This window comes from Psittacula echo (assembly GCF_963264785.1).
Source record: "Psittacula echo genome assembly, chromosome: 2".
NCBI classification, from domain to species: Eukaryota; Metazoa; Chordata; class Aves; order Psittaciformes; family Psittacidae; genus Psittacula; species Psittacula echo.
This window is the reverse complement of record NC_137737.1, coordinates 45,894,045-45,915,298: the sequence shown is the minus strand read 5'-3', so window position 1 is coordinate 45,915,298 and position 21,254 is coordinate 45,894,045. Positions and strand designations below refer to the sequence as shown.

Sequence of the window (21,254 nt, the reverse complement as noted above, 5' to 3'; positions counted from 1 at the left end):
GAAACTCACATGAAATGGAAATAAAATGTTTCACACTGTACCTGCTCCACTTGCATAGTATATACCGATATTTCTCTGATAATTATTCAAGATAATTTCTGTTATGAAAAGGTAGACTGTGAATGTAGCAGTCTTACTTTGTTCTGTATTCAATTAAACTGCTGAAGTTATTTATTATTTGTATTATCATAACTATATAATAGCTCTAAAAATAACTTATTTGGCTGCATTATCCTAAGATAGACAAATATAAGTGACAAAAATAAGTATGATGAATTGATTGCTTCGTTTTTCTGTTGGAATTGTGTTATTTTGAATGCAAAGGGAATGAATTTTCATTTGGCCATTTCATGACATTCAACATTAGCTTTTTACTTTTCAAAACTATGATTAAACCTAGGAAGTCAAAGTGTTGGGGAAGGTTGCAAAACAAACACACTTTAATATTCTTGGAACATGACTTAAGGTACTGAAAGGAAAGTTGTCATCAAATGAAGAAAAATGAACAATTTGAAATTATATTATACCCTACCTTATTACTGGAATTGGGAAAGCGATTGATTTATAAGTTCCTATGATGTAACTTTCACGGTATTGCTATCTTACATAAAGGTGAATGAAAATGCTTTTAAAGTTTTCTAAATAAACTTAGAAGTAACAAAATGTCTTAATTTTGTGTATATTATTTCTGTAGCAATATGAAGTTATGATCCATAATTTAACATGATATTTTAAATAATTGTGAAAAAAAGATACATTGTGAGTAATGGAGAGATTTAATAATAATACTGGATGTAGTTTTAAAACTAACAGCAAATCAGCCCCTTTAAATTAGAGTTCAACCTCAGTAGCCTCCCTGCTGCTTCTGCTGCCTTCAGGCTCACCCTGCCTTGGAAAAGGGGCAGTAGCTTCTTGTGGAGGAGATGCTGGGGCCAGGACTAGCAAAGTGGAGTGGGTCCAGAAAAGGGCAACGGAGCTGATGAAGGGCCTGGAGCACAAATGTGATGAGGAGCGTCTGAGGAACTGGGGCTGTTTAGTCTGGAGAAGAGAAGACTCAGGGGAGATTTTATTGCTCTCCACAACTGCCTGAAAGGAGGATGTGGCTGGTCTCTTTTCCCAAGTAACAAGTGATAAGACAAAGATAACAGCCTCAAGCTGCACCAGGGGAGATTTAGATTGGATATTAAGAAAAATTTCTTCACAGGGAGGGTGCTCAGGCATCGGAACAGGCTGCCCAGGGCCATGGTGGAATCACTGTCCTGCAAGCGTTCAAAACCATGTGGATGAGCCCCTTAGTGATGTGATTTAGTGGTGGACTATGCAGTCCTGCGGTAAAGGTTGGACTTGATGATCTTAAAGGTCTTTTCCAGCCTACTTGGTTCTAGGATTCTATGATTCTATTTTGGCAACACCAGCATAGGGAAGCCAGATCTCATCGTATCTTTGTCAGGTAGTTGATAGGCTCTGCACTATGTAGTCAGTGATCATATCTGAACTGGTGTACGTTCCTGTAGCTCTAGTTGAAAAAATGATATTGTGAGGATCTGACAGTACATGCGTGTGATCCTCTGATGCATAAGGATTTGTTTATTTGCATTTTGACATGAAGAAGTGTTAGGTGTGTTCTGCTGACAGCTGTCAAATAGCAGGAGCAGAATTGCTGGGGAAGGTGTTGAATTAATACTCATCATAAGGGCTGCTCGATCTTCTCTGGTAAGAGATAATCCTAAAAGGAAAGAATAAGACTTTTCAACCAGCTCCTCTCATCACCTTTTACTAGATTTATGTAACAAAAAAAAAAAAAAAAAAAGGAAAGTTAATGTTGAAGGAGGGGAATGATCTGAAATCATGTCAGTTCATCGTTTTCATAAGCAGACCTTCTTTGGCGACTTAAGAACAATTTGTCTTTGCATCCTTCCCCTATTTCTGTCATATTTTCTACATTTGTGTGCTTTAAATATTAACTGAATGAGATGTGTCTCAGAAACCATACGCATAAAACCATGTTATTTCATATTATCCATCTCATAAAGAGCAGGGCTTGCTCTTGCTTGCCGAGGAGCACTCAGTATTAAAACCATTTTATATTTGCCAACATTTGTACAGATAGTAATCCCAATAAAAGAGGTGTTTAGATTTTATGTTCTGGATTATGGCTTGTTGAATGGCTTTTGAAAAGTTACTTATCCTTGGGTTTCTTTATAAGTAAAACAAAGACAGTAAACTTTCAGGAGAGTTGTGGAGTTTAATGTCTTTGTGAATGTTGCCGTTATTGTCTGGAAGCAACCTACAAAACCATCTAATTGTGTCTAAAACATACCGGAATGTTAAGCTGAGCCCATTTAGGTTAGTATAGGATCTTTGTAGCTTGTGTGGTCAGGTTAGGGAGTGTGTGTATGATGGAGAACCATCATCCAGGAGATCATGGTGAAAGTGAGTAAAATGTGGAAGCAGGAAATAAAATGAAATTGACAGGAGTCAACTTTTCTCACCAGTGCGATCTCCAGAATACAAAGTATTTTATTGCTTCCAGAGTTACCTAATTAAATATATATATATATATATAAAAATATAAATAAATAAATATATATCAGGGCTTGTCCACATCAGTGTAAGGGCAGATTGTATAAAAAAATCTTTCCTCCCTGCCCCCCCACTTTGTGAAGGGGGTGAGGATTATTCTTATTAAGTAGAGCTCCTGTAATACTGTAGTTACCTCACATATCTGTACATAACTTGCTGTGAAGGATTTTCTTAGAGCGTGCTACTGACTATGTGAATCCACTGAAGGATTGACTTGGGTTATTTAGCTTTTGAGCTGTGTTCTCAGTATCAGCAGAGACTATCTGACAGAGTTTAGTCTCCAGTACACTTAAAGTTAATGTGCCCATTTGTATATGTAGGTTCTTTATATATGGCTAGTAGCTAGCTCCTCATGATTTTATTCTTGCTGGTTGTTGGCAGCAGGTTAAAGCAGCAGGTTAAAGATAGGTGGGTGTTCTTGTTACTCCTTTGCCACTACATTTTTGTGCTTAACCACCTGAATATCTGTAAAAATCTGCAATATAGCCCAAAGCAAGAGTCCGGTAAACCCTAGCATTTTATTTTGGCCCAGCTGAATGGAAAGAAATAGCTGGTTAGCACTCAAGTGCTCATCCAGCCAGCAGCAAGGTGGCTCCTAGGTGCTTAAACTGTTTTTAATATGGGTGGATGTGGGCTGGGAAGAGCAATAGTTCCTTATGTGTGTTTCCAGAATTAGTTGGGGGATGAAGAAAGGTTTTCCAATTATTTAGGTTTGCCTTATGTGCCCTAAGACACAGGTGAGGAACGCAAGGTATAGGAGGATCCCTTCTGTTGTGGACTGAAGGCACCCTTCTGACCTGGAGTATCCTGTGCTATAGGTCTGAATACACTCAAAAGGGGAATCCTTGTAAAAATGAGAATGGATGCTTTAAAAACTAGATACTTGTTTAAAATATTTGGTAGGATTCATCTGGATTGCTGAGGTCATTCTCTGAAAAATTCAAAGCAGAAGGGAAAGGCCAAGGGAGAACATCCCTGAAGGAGGGTGTTCCACCAGTCAGAAAATGGTGAAAGCAGCTGTGATTCTTCCTTGGCCAAATAGCCACCTCCCTCATAGCTAGATAAAGTCAGGTGCACTGGCCTAAGGTCGCTGGAGGTTATTTTGTTCACCTCTCATTTACTGGTTTTTTTACTCATTTACTTCAAATTTAGACAATTTTGAATCAGAGGTGTGACAAACGCTCTTCACTTTGCCATTACTACTTCACATCAGAATTGGAGCCTTTGTTTATCCCCCTGCTGATAGATAGTATATGTTGTATGTAGTCGTGTTCTTATTTATTTTTTTTACTTCCTTTAGAATGCAGAACAAAGCCAGTCACATATTCCAAAGGAAACGGTAAGAGCTTTGTCTTTTCCATACTGGAAGACTCCCAAATGTTTTTAAATTGATATGGCACTTCTCCATCAAAGTTTCACAGATCCTCCTTTCACCGTATATACTGTAGATGGCTCTCTCTAGCTTTACAATTTAAATGTGATTTTTGATGTAATTTCAAATACTGTTTGAATATTATATACAATTCAGTTATAATGTATGTTCAAGTGTTATTTGAAATTACATCTTTTATACACAGCTAAAGGCCTAAAGTTGGAATGATAAGAGTAGACTGTTAGCTTGGGTTACTTGTTAAAACTAATTGTTTAAATGATGATGATATGACTGAAACCTGAGATACAAACACAGAAATTAAGTGGTTTGGATTTAAGTCTCAGTTGTATCCTCATAGCAAACTGCTGTTTGTTAGTTATTTTTAAGAACCTGTAGGGAAGTAGTATCGAGTTTAACCCTTTGAAGGCTGTAGCAGGTTTGTATAGGATGTGTCAGTGAGGCTGTATATTGAGGTTGTATACTGTTTCTATACCTTGTTTTAGTCAGTGGGATAGGATTAGTCCTAATGCACATTATACTGATATATGTAAAAAATTTTTTAAAATAAAAAGTTTATTTTATGAAATATTTTATGAGATATAACAATATTACCTTGAAGATATACTTATCTTAGTTAAAAACATATTTCAAGAAGCTCCATCACATTAGGTACCTAGTTCAAATTATATACTGAATTGAATAATGAAGAAATTTTGAGGATTTGTGGTGGGATTTGGAGTTAGTTCTGGTGCTGAAAAACAGAAAAAGCTTGTCTAGATGGTTCAAAATGTGTTAGCAGCAATGGTGAGATGGTGTTTAGGATACAGAGGAAGTCAAGACTAGGTAAAGACATGTAACAGCCATTTCAGTGAGATACTCGAGTACATTGGTTGATGCTATTACTTTTTCAGGCCAATAGAATGTAACTGTAAAAATGGGCATTTGAGTTGAATGTAACATTATTCACTTGTATCCCTCTGGCTTTTGATGTCCTTCTAGTTTGAAAGTTATCTGTGTAAGGGCTCTGCAGAATCGGGAGTGTATCGTCGTTTCAGGCATGCCTCAGAGTATCTTTTTAGTACATCTCATTAGAGTATGTATGTTTTTGTTTTCGTAGTTTCTTACCACCGACTGCTGATATGTAAGGAGATCAAAGATCAAAGCCTAGGACAGCGTTTCTGCCTGTAATTGAATGCAATTGAGAATAATTTGTGGGTGCAGCCTTATAAAAGTATCCTGGGTTTAGGAGGTGAAATTCTGCACCAAAACCTCATTAAGATTAGGGAGATTGCCTACAAAGTGATTATATAATCACTTGCTCATTTATTGCAAAGTTAATATTTTGTAGCAAATTCCACTGTCTCTGTCATTTTTGGGACCAGCACCCTGACTTCATCTAAGGAAAGAGCAAAGGAAAACAAGTTGGGGCTGTTTAGCCTGGAGAAGAGAAGGCTGTATGGAGACCTCATAGCAGCCTTTCAGTATCTGAAGGGGGCCTACAAGGATGCTGGGGAGGGGCTATTCATCAGGGACTGTAGTGACAGGACAAGGGGTAACGGGTTAAAACTTAAACAGGGGAAGTTTAGATTGGATATAAGGAAGAAATTCTTTACTGAGAGGGTGGTGAGGCACTGCAATGGGTTGCCCAGGGAGGTTGTGAATGCTCCATCCCTGGCGGTGTTCAAGGCCAGGTTGGATGAGGCCTTGGGTGGCATGGGTTTAGTGTGATGTGTCCCTGCCCATGGCAGGAGGATTGGAACTAGATGATCTTAAGGTCCTTTCCAACCCTAATTATTCTATGATTCTATGATCTCTCATTTGTTCTCTATAGACGTGAGATAAAAATGGCTTGTTAGTCAGGAGATCATGCAAAATGGACAGGGAGTGTATGAACAGCTAGGGATTTCTAAGCAAACAACCAGAAAGCCCTAGCAAGCCTTGGAAACAGGGAAGTGAATTGGGAAACATGTGGAAGCATATTTGATAAGTGAGGAAATGAAACTAGAAAGGTGGTGAATACAAAAGTGGGTTTTTGCATAATGTCTTGGGGTTTTCATTCAGTATGGGGTGGGATTTTTTTTTTGTTATTTATTTGGAGGCTTAGAGCAACAGTGATCAATAGTAGGAACAAATTTGCCTACTACTGGGTGGGAATAAAAAGTGAACTAAATGTGAAAGGTATCAGTGGGTAATTATGATGCACAATGCTTTTGCACTTACCTCCCTTCTTCCAATCTACTTTGCTTTGGATAAGTGTGATACTCCAGTTCTACAGAACTAATTTTCCTCAGCTGCACATTAATAATACAGTCACACACTGGGGTTTTTTTTATTATTGAAAGTATTTTTCATTGCTTTCCTTTATTCTCCTTGGTTCTGCTCAATCCCTGTTTATTCCTCCTCTGTCTATTTTTCAGGTCTTTGAGATTTCTAATCTTGCAATTTCTATTTCTGTGTCTGCTCTGATCTTTGTGCTGTTAGCTGTGAGGTTTTAGTCTCCCAGTGTCAAGGACTTGATAGTAGAAAGTAAAGCAAAAAAATAACAAAAGACTCCATGATGAAAATAGCAAAGCTATAGAAATGAGAGAGAGGTGAAAAATGGGTTTATTTTTAATTTAAAGGCAAAATGGTTGTATTTTTTGTTGTTGGTTGTTTTTTTTTGCTATTGTTATGACTTTGTGGCAAAATGGAAGAAAATTTCACCTTTATAATTAAAAAAAGAAAAAAACCATCCAACTTAAAAGTGGAAAGCCTAAAACTAAATTTATATGTAGATCCTGAAATATAAAGTGTAATTTATCAATACATTATTACTACTCAAGAATTACTTTCATGTAGTTGTTACTTTGAAATGGTTTACACTAATATGCCACTTGAATGCAGTCATTAGAATGGTCACAGATGTAATGAAAGAAAATATTGAAAATCAGTGGGTTTTTTAATTTATTTGTGACCTGAAATCATTGAGTTATTTCTTACTATGCATATAGAAAGCATAAGACTTCGTATTTTGCACACTATCACAGAATACAGATTCTCAAATTCTCATTCTTCAGCTTCCGTATGAGGAGTTTCTGTAATTTGCTAAGCTTGCAGAATTTAAACTTTGCTCTCCAGTTATCCATAAGAAATGCAAATTGCTAATGCAAGTTCTGCTTCTATCCGGTAACTGTGCCCTAGTGAAAACAGTACTGCTGGTTTTACCTTCTGTTTTGCTGATGAATGGAACAGGCGCTCTGTTTAGACCTGGAGCAAAGAAATCTCTCTATCTTGAGTGAAAGACTGTTTCACCCAGTCACGAGTTTGTGCCATTTGTACGTCTGATGACAACATGGAACAGATGCACCCATTTCTAAACATGGTGATTATTTGGAATGTAGGAGATTGACCGTAATATGAAAACTAGTAATTTATCATTATTACATTTCTGTTTCTAAGCATAATTATCTTAATCTTGTTACAGAGCATTGAAATGAACTGTTAATTACACTATGTAAAACATCTGCCAATTAATTTTTCCTCATACTCTTTGAAAGTCAATAGTGTTTCAGTAATATTTAGCTTTTACAATTGTCATTCACTGGGTTTTTTTTCTGAATTCAGAACCAGCAAGTTAACTTTCATGTAAGCATAATGCTAGAAAAATAATAATTATAAGTAAGTATTTTCTAAGGAGTTTTTTCTACAGGTAAACAGAGATTCAAAGTTAGGATTCAGGATTTTATTGCATGATTGTTGCACTCAGCAGCATGGAAAAGCTTCAGTTTTCTATTCTCATTTGTTTTTCTGTCAAATTGCTATAAGTGAGCAGAATGTTATGAATTTTAGTGAGTGCAGGATTCGTAACAGTGACATAACAAGAGCTGTTGGTGTATTGGAACAATATCTAAATGTTTAGCAGCCCTGAAAGAAATTGAAACTGGGATTGCTTATTATTTTCGCCTGAACTCGAATATCTGATACTCCTGTTGTTATCTAAATTTCATTTTGATCACTGTATTTTCAGATCCAGTTTCTGGTTTTGCCATAGACTTTTCTGTGTGATTCTGAGTAAATTAGCTAGCTAAATGTTTTGTGCAAGAATTCATCACCTACAGGAATGGGATGATGCCACTGTGAACTAATGCATAATTATTTTTATACACTTTTACTTTGCAACTATTCATGTTATATGAGAGGTATACTAGCAAATTGCTAGAAAGATATCATTTATATCGATTAATAGATGGAAAATTCTTGGAGCTTAGTTTTGGGGAAAAAAGTGCTGTCAGTGTTGAGCTTTAAGACAGTAGTGTTCTCAGTGCATTTGTGTTTATTTCTTATTTTTGGTGAAAAGCTGCTTGTATTACTTCAAGCTGTGTAGTCACGGGGTACATATCCACAAAGCTTTTTCAAAAGCCATAAATTAAGTTCCCACCACTTTGTATTTAGCACTTACATAGAACTTCAGCTTTTACATCAGCTCTGTATCATTCAGTTGATGCAACTCCTCCTTCGCACAGAACCTTCATAGAATCATAGAATCAAAGAATAGTTAGGGTTGGAAAGGACCTTAAGATCATCAAGTTCCAGCCCCCGTTCCATGGGCAGGGACACCTCACACTAAACCATGCCACCCAAGGCCTCATCCAACCTGGCCTTGAACACCGCTAAGGATGGAGCATTCACAACCTCCCTGGGCAACCCGTTCCAGTGCCTCACCACTGGAGTACAGTTTAAAGCATCAATTTCCATTGCTGCAATAGGTAACCCAAATATCTAAAACTGAGCCCAGATCATGCATTGAGTAATATCAACCTACACCAACAGCAGTGCTGATATCATCAGATGCAGTATGATTTTATCAAGAGAGGAGAGGTTTGATGATTAAGCTGATGCTGCTATTTCCTCCATGGTGTTTAGGAATACTGCAAATAGCTGGTGCCAATTATTTTTATACCTTTTTGTGTTCCAGTGGTGTAAGGCACAAGGGAGATTACAGTGGTTTAAAAGCCTTTTGTTTTTAGTGCTATTTTGAGTGGTTTCAGATTATGTTTTTAATAAAGTTGTGACATCCAAACTAGATCGCTGGCCATATGAAAGAAGGAGTTAGTGAATGTGTGACATTCGGCAGGAAATTGTTTTGTTTACAGTCTTTTATCTTAGAAGGCACTCTAATATTGAATAACATGTTCTGGGACATTAATGAGTAGTGCCTAGTTAATAATTAATACAACAGTTGAGTGACTGTGTATATGAATGCTTTTTGAGTAGTCTGAATTTCCTGGAATGTTCAGTGATAATCCTCATAAACTTGTGTAACACTGTGTCTGGGACTGACCCTCAGGCTCATAGTTTTGACTCCATTGTCTGCAGTTTATTTGCCCATGCTGCAGTGTGGCAGACCCAAACTGGCTCCGTGCAGTACTGCATGGAAGCTTTAGCTGTTTCACAGACCTTGTGTTGATACCGCTTGCTGGCCAAGTGCTGGTTTCATGACAGGCAATATACATGTTTCTCCACTGAGGTTCTGTAACAGGGGTTGCCTCAGTGCCACCTCTGCAGGGTTGGTGTGCACATTAATATTCACCGTTATTACACTATTTCCTACGTACTGGCCTTCCATGATTTTGGATAATAATAGTTGACTTTGTGAGGCATTTACAGTTCAAATAGCAGATACAGGGTGTGAGACTGAAAGGGGCTGCCAGGTTCCTTTAGTAGGACATTTGCTATCACAGGCAATAGGTTCACACCAGGTTCTTTCAAACACTTGTGTGACTTTGTGTGAGTGGAAAGTTCACACTGTTGCTTGAAAGTCTTATTTAAACCTCTGAAAACTCATTGGTTCTGTGCAAAGCTTCTTTTACTGCACTATTGGCGTTAGACTCTTGGTGTTGATTCTTCCTTGTTATAAATCCAGGGAAAATAGTGAGATGAAGTGGTTCGCCATGGTTGCCTGAAAGTCTGCAGCAGAAGTAAGACACAGGTCAGTCCCAGTGCCCCATAGGGGCCCTACCTCATGCGGAATGTGTTTCTTACCATGGACTTCTACAAAGGCATTATTTCCCTTTCAGCCTTGTTTTTCTGTCTGGCTTTCCCAGACACTCTCTATCTGTTTCTTTAGTCTTTCAGGTCTTGTATATCCAGTACGCCAGCGAGAGAAGTAAAAAGATTTTTGTGGAGCTGTGTCAGTAGTGTGTTGGGCATTGAAGTTTTCCTTAAACAAGGGATAGTGCAGGGAGCTGTAGCTTTATAGGCTTCTTTGGCAGAGCAGACACCTGCTGTGTATCTAATCCCTTGGTTTTCACATCTCTACGATAAGCATCTTGTAAAGAAATGGGGTTAGCATTACAATTGCATATTTGTTTCAGAACATACAGTAGGAGCACAGAGTTTGAGTAGGAGCAACAGTTTGGAACAGGGTATGTTGGCCTGAATAAAGTACAGTCATTATGGTGACGGCAGCAAACTAGTCCCTGTGTAAAGTTCTGAGATGCATAACCAACAAAATATTCTTAGTGGTCTGATCAGTTGATTTGAAATGTAGAATCTCAACTTCTTAAAACAGATCAGAGTGCTAGCATTAGAGAGAATAATGTTAGCATAGACAAGCAATGGCCTTCTTATAAATAACAGCCATGTGGATGTACTTAAATATGGGCTTTTGCAAAGCTTTGATTTTCATACTAAATGAAAATCACATGATAGGATTTTTGTGCTTTGGAAAACATTTAATTTTTTCCTAAACCATTTTTTAATCCATCAAAAGCAGTAAACTGAAGACATTATTGAATGTGGAACATGCTTTTTGATATTAAATTAAATCTTTAAAATGGACATAACTGGAAATGTAACGGTCCCGTTTTGTGGTATTTTCATGAGCTAGCGTTTCTGCTTATAAATACATACCAAATTTAATCCACATATAAGATGCAAAAAGTATTTCCTTGATGGGATTAAGATTAAAGCAGACCACATTTCCCATAAAAATCTCAGAATTCAGATGTAGTTTTTGATATTTAGCAGCTGTTATTTGATTTGAATGAGTGGTCTTTGCCAGATGTGACATATTAACTTAGCTAATATGAATAATGAGTCTCAGTGTATACGTGCAAATAAGATTCATTATTATTTATCTAACATATGGGAGATATTAAAATATTTAACCTAGGAAGACTTAGGAAAAGAAAGCAAGCATAAGAATTTTAGTTGGTTAGTTGGCTTAAGCCCTATATCATTTTATAACTAGGTAAGTAGACACTTTAGGCCCTTATAACCTGTAATACAACATATGGTTGATTTAAACAACAACAACAAAAGAGATAAAAAGCCATGTTGTATTTGAGGAGTAAACTGGGTTGGAGTGTGCATGTCACTATTGGATCAATAGACAGGCTTTTCTTTGCTGGAGGTCCAGTTTTAAATCTGATTGAGCTGCTGTAGTTGTATTTATCTTTAATGCCTACCCATAGCAGGATGCATCAGCTCTCAGTTATTCTTCCTGAGTAGAGGCCTCAACTGAAGTTAGAGAGGCCACCTACATTTGTCTGTTTTCCTTACCTCCAGCAATAATACATCTACGTTTTTATAAGTACTAAATGTCACCCCCTACAAGACAGTTGTTGACCAAGGAAGCTGTTTTGGTTCCTTAAAGCTGTTTGATTTATGTGTTTGACATTTGTGTATGTGATGGCATATGATGAAAGTGAGTCATCATCTTTTTGTGTATCTCAATTTCGAAGGTGATCTGCTATGACAGCAATGCAACCCACCTAACTTGAAGGACAAAGCAGCTTGAGTCATCTCTGACGTCAAGAGTGTCTTTGTGCAGTAGCTAAGTGAAATCTCCTCTTGCGCATATCATGTGTGTTTTAAAATAAGATTACTATTTTGTCATAATAATACCAAGACAAATTTTATTGGCTTCCCAATATATAGGAGTTATGATTTTTTAGTATCATGGGTACCTGGTGAGAAAGAAGAAAACAGTGAATGCTGTGTTAAAATCTTCTAAAGAATGAAAGCATCATGGAAAAGGCTGTGATGTTAGGTTGGAATTCCCCATTACTGGAACCAAATGACTAAAGAAATTTTGCAGTTTCCAGCCCTTTTGCTTTTACAGCCATGCTTCCTAGAGCTGGTGAGCTCTTAAGTCCCTCGGACTTCAAGCTCATCTTTCAAGAACTTGAGATTTTAGATGTGGGGAAATTCAAAAGAGAGGACACATTGTGAGGCAAAAGGTTGATAGGTTAGCAAAATAATAAACAATGGCTAACATGCTTAGGGCTGTGATGTTAAAAGGCTGGACACAACAGGATTTGGGTCAGGTAAAGTCAATAGTGTAGATGGGGTCATTGGAGACAGGGTTTGTTCTATTGCCATATGATTTGTCACGTGATTTTCACTGTGTTCTGTAGGAGGGTGTGTTTGTATATGTGCAGACATATACGTGTGCAAAAGAGGTCTATAAATGTTTTCATGTAGATGTTTTCATATACATAGCTTAGAAGTATAGGTTAACCTTTAAAAAGAGGGGTTACAGAGCTTTATCAATTGTTCCTGTGAAAGGAAGCAGAAGTGCATTGGACTTTTGCTGAAAGTCCCGTGGTTAACTTTTTTTTTTTTTTCTCTATACATAATCACAAAGTAACTTGTAGACAAGTTTCAGTGGCTTAATAGCTTCTGAGAAGACAGCATGTCTAAGCTTGCAAAAGAATGAACTTCACTTGAGAGAATGCAGCTGGATTTGTAGCTGCAGCAAGCCACTTGGGAAACTTGTCCCAGCTTGATTGAAAATTGCTTCCTCCATGAGGTGGGCGGAGATTTTTCTTTGCTGTTAGGTTTCTTTCTTCACCCATCTCAGGCTGCTTACTCACCAGCTGAAGCCTGATGAGATTTTATAAAGGGAAGAAGTACCAAGCAAGAAATTTCTTCATACTATTTAAAGCATAGAAGGATAAGGAAGAGATGCTGTTATTAATATGATGAGATAAATTTCTTTCACTCTCAGCGTCAGGGGCGATTTTAACATTGTTTATAAAATTAAATTAGGTTTTATGGCTTTATCCGAAACCAATGTTATGTAGAAGAGAAAAATAATTTCCCCTCTGTTTATCTTATGACTTTTAAAAATCTGTTTATATATTGAAGCATTGCCATAAGTTTCCTCTAGTCAGGAAGTTTATCTTTAAATTTACAATATATTTATGTTGTACTTAAAAGTGAAAAATTTATCTCAAATTTCACTTAGCATAAATTGATGCTAAGTATGAATTTGAAGCAAAAAAAAGTCACCTACATAATTTATCACCAATTGAATTTTTATTACAAATTACATACTTGGGCAGCTTCATTCATCCAGCCGAAATCATTTCAGATGACCTTTTCCTCAGCAGACTCTGTCTGAACAGAATATTGTTCTGCTGTTAATTGTTTTGGACACAGTGTATGAAAAATCTTAAGGGAGTTGAATTTTGTTGTTCAGGGCTCATCATACATAATTTTACTTGCATGTTTACTGCTGGCCTGTCAAAGTATATGAAGGAATAAATTTCTCCCACAGATCAACTAATCATGAAAACAGTGCTGAGGTGTTTGATTGACATAGTGAAGCTGTTAATTTAGAGTGTATCAAGATCAAATGGAAGTTATTGCAATTAGGATGTGATTGTGTTCTCAGTTGAAATTTTTAAATGCTGCATTCTAGATTTTCGTGCATTTTTATGCTCTCAAGGATACATTGGGGAATTTCTATGATTTGTTACATTTAGACATTTAGTGTTCAACATAATTTTAGTGCAAATTTTTCCTTTTCGTAATAGCTGATATTTAATTATTTGGGGAGAGTCACTGTACATGTAACACTTCTCTACTGTAAAGGGCTTTGGGGAACAAAGGATTCAGCAAGACTGTGGTTTTATTGGGGTTTTATTTGTTTGGTTGGTTTAGTTTTTACAACTTTGGTTCAAAATATGATGGTATCAGGCTAAAATCTTCCTGCTTATTTCTCTGAGAATGGCTCCTTTACGACATGCTTAGAGGTTCCTGATCGCTATATAGTTCTGTTGCAAGGTTTGTATGTATGAAGTTGTATTCAGTATATCATATAAAGCAAGACCTTCTTTGGTACCATGGTGTGGCACAAATTTTAGAGTTGGTGCTTTCATATCCATAGCCATTGAATCTTAATCGTTCAGTTATACTCAAAAGCTACATTTTTCTCCTATTCTTATAAAAAAATGTGGGATATTAAAAGTAAGTGTTCGTTCTCTCTCTTTCTCTTTTAAAAATCTACATGTAAGCATATGGTACTGAGAAATGACACAAATACTAGATAAAGATCAAAAGGCTTCTCATGTACCTAAAATTGCAGACACAGGTATGATGGTGAAACAATTTGGTTTAGTTAAAAGAAGCTGTGGATACCAAATGAAGTCCCTAAAGCAATTTTGCCTTAGCACAGAAATGGTAATTTTTTTCGAGTGAGTTGAGCATTTTTCTCATGGCTTCAGTTCGTCTATTCCAGTGCTGAGGCTGTTGTTTCTCATTTTTTCATGACCATGGTCTACTCACTCTTGTACAGTTGCAAAGGGTTATTTTGCTCCAGGTTTAGGCCTTAAGTTTCACCAGTGCTGAGGCTGTTGTTTCTCATTTTTTCATGACCATGGTCTACTCACTCTTGTACAGTTGCAAAGGGTTATTTTGCTCCAGGTTTAGGCCTTAAGTTTCACCTGCACACTCAGGTGTCTGTAGCTTGATTTTAGCTAATTTCCTTATTCAAGACTGTAGAAAACAAGAGAGCAGAAGCCTTACATTAGGAATAGTGTTGAGCTGATAATGCAGCTCTTTGGTCTCTCTGAAGAGCAGCAGTGTAGAGGCCGTTAACCAAGTCCTTAGGGATGCTTACAGAGACACTCTGTCCAATTGACCCTTTGGCATATAGAAGTACACCCAACGGGGACATGATGTGCAGGAAGCAGTTTGGTTCTCTGCCCTGGAAGGGAGATTGCTATGGCTGAACTACCAGCAGGGTTTTTATGAAGATTAGAAAATATTGGTGGTAGGTAGTGTTGGTTGATTATAAATTTATGGTAAGACTAGTAAATTAAAATCTAATCTTACGTGCTTCCTTGGATTACCCATACATCCTACCTTGACTATATTTCCCTTTTGGCTAACAAGCTTTTATTCCTACTAAAATTTGTTAAGGAATATGAAAGTGATCAGTATTACAGAAACAAAAAGATAACATACATCTGTATTGGACTGGTTTATTCCGCAGCCATCTGATGAAAGATGTATTCAAATGTATGCTGTAACTAGTGCCTCTGTGACCCAAGCAGGAAAATTAGGGTTGCAATTTTCCCCAAATTTGAGAATTATTTTTTAGATCCAGTATTTTTCTCACAGAGTGCATCTTTCCTTTCCTGAAAGCTAGCACAGACAATGCTGTTTTGCATAGCTAAGAGATGTATTTGGATAATGGGATTCGTAAGTGAGCCAGCCAAGCTATAGCACTTAGATAGGGGGTTTTATTATTATTTATTATTTTAAGTTGATGAAGCATTATGCTTTGTTAAAAGGTGGTTAGAGATGAGCAAATAGTGTATAGTGCAAGGGAAGGGGCTGATGAACACATTAAGGTTCATGCTTTTAACCAAGTGGGAAAAGATGAAGCTCTTGTTTTTCTTCTCTCAGCTGTTCCAGTTCTCTCAGCATCTGACTGCCTTCCCATGTGACATTTTCACATTGCATTTCTAGGTCAATGATGATACAACTAGCATGCTTGTGCCCAAACTGATCATCTCGGTCTGCTGTACTCCACATGGCTTTCACAACCATCTTTGTCATAGTCTGTGTTTGGATATTAGAAGAACTTTGCATTTCCTCAGGTCTTCAGAAATAAGGACAGCTCAACAGGCGCACATTAACTTCTCATATGTCTTGTCCTGCTCAAAGTATCTGGGAGTAGGAGAAAAATAGGAGCGAGCTGTGCAAGTAGATGAGAATGACATGGGAAATGTTGGTATAAAATCAGTGTCAGTAAGGGAGGTGACATATTTGCTAGGATTATGAAAAAATTGGCCAGATTAATTCTTCCAGAGAACTGTCAACTGTTGCACATTAGTGTGCACCTTCTGCTGGACATTCTCTTATACTCTTTCTCCTTCATATGGGTGAGAAAGAAAGAGCATAGTTTCCTTCTGCAGCACATAAGTATCTTTCTGGAGGCCAGACCCTGAGCCCACTGCAGAGAACTGCCTTTCAGAGCATGCCTTTTCTCTTTGATTGAGGAAAGTTATAACCAAAAGTTATTATAACCACTTTGTTATAACGGAAACATAGAGACAAGTGGTTAGTGTCTACTTCAAGGGACAAGGCTGATGAACAGCCCATTCGTCCTTTTGGGAGCAGCCTCTGTGCATGAGCCCTGCTCTCGGGGCCTGACCATTTTCTTTTCTGGGTGCTGTGCCCATGCCTGCTGCCCCCAAAAGTGCCACTGCTTTGTGGTGACACCATAAGGCTCCTGATCCTGGACCACTGCCGCTGTGAGCTTGGCAGATGGTGAAATAAGAGGGTGATCACCTTGCATGGCTCTTGTGTGCATGAAAGGGTGTTTCTGAGTAGCTACTTGCTAGGGATTCTGGCAGGCCTGGACTGTAATTCCAGGTGTTCAAAACCCACGATTGTTCCAACCAGGCTAAAGCTGGGTGTGGAGGACAGTGAAGAACCAAAGATGTGGGTAAGGTGACAAAGGTGAAGGGCAGAGCCAGGAAGGACAAGAAAATTGGCAGAGCTGAATCTGATGCTAAGCCTGGCAGCAGCAGAGAGATGTGCTGTTGCAGATCTCAGATGTGTAATTTTCTGTGTTTCCTAACACAGCTAGTCTTAAATGAAATGAGATGAATGAGTAATTTTTGAATTTAATTTTCTTGCACAGTTTCTGCCAATGACTGCAAAGCTACCATAGATGATGATGGTATTTTAAAAATTCTGTAGGTTTGCAAATAAGAAAATAATTCTGATACAGCTCTCTTTTGGCTTATGAAATAGCAGTTTCTGTGTGAGTTGGTATTAAAAGCACATTCAGTAATGACATACGATTAAATTATTTTACTAGACAGAGAAGCACTTAGACACAAATGTAAGGTATGTCTGAATCTATGCATCAGCTGGAGGTGATTGAAAATACACTATCTGTACATGTTTCTTCAAGTAATTACTGTGGAAAATATTGTGGCATTGTAGTTAAAAGTGGGGGGAGGTGGTGGTGGGGGTTAATGCTAATAGCTGTAGAGGGAAGAGAATTCCCAAAGAGAAATGCTGTTCTATAATCCCATGCTAATCTTCCTGACAGAAAGCAGAAGAAGAGGAGCTTGTCCTCACACCTGATGGCACCAGGGAATTCCTGACATTTGAAGTTCCACTGAATGACTCTGGATCAGCTGGGCTTGGTGTGAGTGTCAAAGGTAACCGGTCAAAGGAAAACCATGCCGATTTAGGAATCTTCGTCAAGTCCATTATTAACGGTGGAGCAGCATCCAAGGTAAGAGGGAACATCTGCGTACTTTGGTCTTCCTCAGTTTTCCATAATAAGGCTGTTTTGAAAATAACCACAGATTTAAGAGGAGTGGGGTTGCTCTATAACTGGCTTTTTCCAATTACACCATCAGAGGTGACATTTAGATTTTTACTTGGATTCACATGATTGCGGGTCCCAGGATTTAAACAGCTCTTACAGATTCTCAGGAAGGATACGAGCTGTCTCTGGTACAGTTCAATTAGTATGCTATTTGTGCAAACAGGTTATGATAATAGCTTGCAGTACAAATCTATAACTGGAATAGACATTTCCTACAGAGGCTGCAATGGAAGCTATTATACCAGTGTTCATTTGGCCATGAACTATTAGAACTAAGCATAGTTGATTATTTTGCTTTTGTTTTTTCCCTCTCTCCAGCAGACTAAACTACTTTTGTCTGTGTTTTATGTAACTAGCTATAATCTTTTCTTTTCCAGGATGGCAGGCTTCGAGTGAATGATCAACTAATAGCAGTAAATGGAGAATCACTATTGGGCAAAACAAATCAAGATGCCATGGAAACCTTAAGGAGGTCCATGTCCACTGAAGGAAACAAACGGGGAATGATTCAGCTTATTGTGGCAAGGCGAATAAGTAAATGCAATGAGGTAATGCGCTTTTGATATCGGGACTGGATATTTTCACTTCTAAGATTTTGTGTTATAGGATATGTCATGTTTCTTCTGAGACCTGAAAAGTAATATTTAAGAAGCTAAAGAAAGAGAGAATTGCAAAATGATCTGAGTTTCAATGTTAGACATGCTAACCTTATTACTGATCAATAAAGTTTTTCTTTTGAATATTTTCATCAATGAATGACAGGAAACACTGAATAAAACTATATTGATTTTGTAACTGGATCCCACTGTTTACGTAATTTTTGTTCGTTGGATTTTTTTCATGTAGGTCTATTGAATCTTTCATTTATAGACTTAGTGTTAACTGACTTCTTCTTTGTCACTTTCAGTTTGTTTAATTAAGAGTGTAGAGTATTATATTTTATCTAAACAATTAAAAGTTCCATGTAAAGATTCTACAAAACTTGATTCAAATAGTTCTGTTATTTCTGATTTTAAATTTGTTGCGTCTTGGCCTTTGTTGCAGGGAAGTATGAAATACTGAATTCAGGCTGAAGTGGTGATTCTTTGTCTGCTATTTTTGCAGCTTCTGTCTCTTCCACTGCAATGTTAATGTGTTGTTGTTTTGAAGTATATTCATGATTTCTAGTAGTTTATCTTCTAGATTAATGGAAATAATGCTGGATGATAGGAATATGTAGACATATGATGCCGAAAAGGACTGCAGATGTTGTGGAAGACCGAATTAGACTTCAAAATGATTTTGACAAATTAGACAAATGCATTGAGTTAAATAGGCTGCAGTTGAATGGTGGGTCAGAGAAGCATCTGTTCTTAGGACATCTAAGTCATTCTTTCATTCTTGTTAACAATGGTAAGGTCTTATCAGGAATGTTATTTCTTGATGATCATGCTTCAAAAATTATGTGCACAAATTGTTTTAGTACTGGAGATCCTGCCTGGGGGAAATGAGATGGTTTATTTTTTAATGCATAAAATCAATCTTTAAAAAATTCCAGTCCATAGTGTATTATATAATCATGTTTGAAAAAGACACTAGCCTCTCTGAGAGTATTAAGCTTCTCTTGATTAACTGCTTATACGCAGCTTTAATGTACATGCATACCTTTATATATGCACACTGCTAGAAAGCCAGCATGGGTGTACATAGCTTCTCACTTGCTGTTGAAGGAATTCTGATCTTTTTCTATTTGGTGGTGTCCTACCCCCTCATTCTGAATTTGGACTCCAGACCATCCTTTGATCCTAATTCCTACCCATTTTCAGATGCATTTTATGTTACCACATAAAAAGGGTGAAATATTTTAGATTATTTCTGTGTTTACTAGAATTGTTTTTTCAAAAAGTATGTAGATTTTCACTGTTAGTGAAATTCTTCTAGATCATATGTATCAAGGCAGTTTTTGTAAACATGATGCAGGAAATCCAGCAATGGTGAACCAAAGGCATCACTCCTCAAAACCAGTAGAATTTTTAATAGTTTGGTACCCTACATCTGCTTGACATTTAGTATGATTTATTCTGTAGAGATCAGGTGCCAAAACTGGAACAACTCCGTCTACAGTATATGCACTCCAAGATGGAGGAGCTGATGTTAGAACCATATTTAGATAGACTGAAATGGATCTGTACAGTGGCAAGATAGGGAGATCTGTCTGTCTGGGCTTACATTACATTTTTTGTGCATTTTCCCAACTCCTTAGCAAGCTGGTGAGATGAGCCATAGTGATTCAGGAAAGTGGTGATATGGTGTAGTGATCATTACAAAATAGTCTGAGAGACTGAAAGTCTGCAATGCCCAGACTTCAGTGAAATAAAAAGCAAAGAATATTTTTTGTCTTGGTATTTTGCATTGTTCAAGAGTTGGACAGATTTAAGCTATAGACATTATTAATTTGATATAATACTGAGAAACTATGATAATATTATTTATGTATCTTGCATGAAAGCCGTATATGTGAGTATGGTATGCATCTTAGCCTATAAATAATGGACATGTGGATTGAGACCCAGCTGAGATAATCATTGTGCAACTGAGCCTTGCATTTACTTCACATGGAACACCAAATATTGGCCATGTCTACAAGCCTTAGCTATATTATGTTTAATTCAGCAACGTAGATTACTTAGACACATTGGTACACAAGTTGCCCCTTTAGAATATTCTTTTAACTGCCACCAGCAAAGATTTTTAGTATTAGAACAAAAAGTAAATGGCGTCTGACTGGTGGTAAACTCACAAGCTTGCACATTAGAAGTAAAAGCATCAGAAGGGCAGACCCAATCTTGATAAATCACACATTTTACCAGCACATAATCACAGAATCCTTTAGGCTGGAAAAGACCTTTAAGATCATCAAGTCCAACCATTAACCTTACACTGCCAAGTCCACCACTAAACCATGCCCCTAAGCACCACATCTACACATCTTTTAAATACCTTCAGGGATGGTGATTCCACCACTGCCCTGAGTAGCCTGTTCCAATGCTTGACGGGCCATTCAGTGATTTTTTTTTCCCTAATATCGATCTAAACCTCCCCTGGCACAACATTTGCTTGTTACTTGGGAGAGGAGACCAACCACCCACCTCGCTGCAAACTCTTTTGAGGGAGTTGTAAAGAGCCTCTTTTTCTCCAGATTAAACAACCCCAGTCCCTCAGAAATGGGGTTTTAGTGGTTTTTATTAAAGACAAAAATAAATGTTTACCTTTTGAGAAAGTATTTCCCTGGTGTTTTCTATGTTCCTCTTTCTCTTTTGGTTCTCCAAAGGAGTCATCATAAAATAACAATAGCAACAAAAAGTTTCTCTTCAGCTGATTTATTTCCTGTGTGGAGTCAGCATTGTATGTGCCCACTTTATGGACAAAAATACAGCTTACACTCTTGTTAGTCTTGCAGAGCCACAGTTAAGTGGAACAAGCTTGATTATATTCCCTTTTGTGCATTGCACATTGCAGTGTTCATTCTGCTCCATCCCAGCAGTGTGGCCATCTTGCACCATGGAGTGAGATCAGGACTCTGGGCCCTGGGATTCCTCACTGTGCCATGGAGCAGCCTCAAGTGTTTCAGGAGGGGAATCCATGCAAAGGATGATAATGCCAATGCAAAACAGATTGCTCGATGTATGATAAAAA

General features: G+C 37.6%; 1 protein-coding gene across 8 annotated transcripts in view; it reads left to right on the top strand.

Moving 5' to 3' along the window:
- Positions 1–21,254, top strand: part of PARD3 (par-3 family cell polarity regulator) — a gene marked incomplete at both ends in the record, with an annotated part of 466,908 nt that overhangs the window by 268,490 nt on the left and 177,164 nt on the right. For 5 of the 8 annotated variants that reach the window (XM_080611294.1, XM_080611295.1, XM_080611293.1 and 2 more), the window contains 2 exons: positions 17,295–17,483; positions 17,957–18,127. In XM_080611294.1, coding sequence (XP_080467420.1) covers positions 17,295–17,483; positions 17,957–18,127 — 360 coding nt within the window. Of the gene's footprint in view, positions 1–3,883; positions 3,923–17,294; positions 17,484–17,956; positions 18,128–21,254 lie in introns of all 8 variants that reach the window. The other 3 variants (XM_080611289.1, XM_080611291.1, XM_080611288.1) reach the window with 1 other exon arrangement.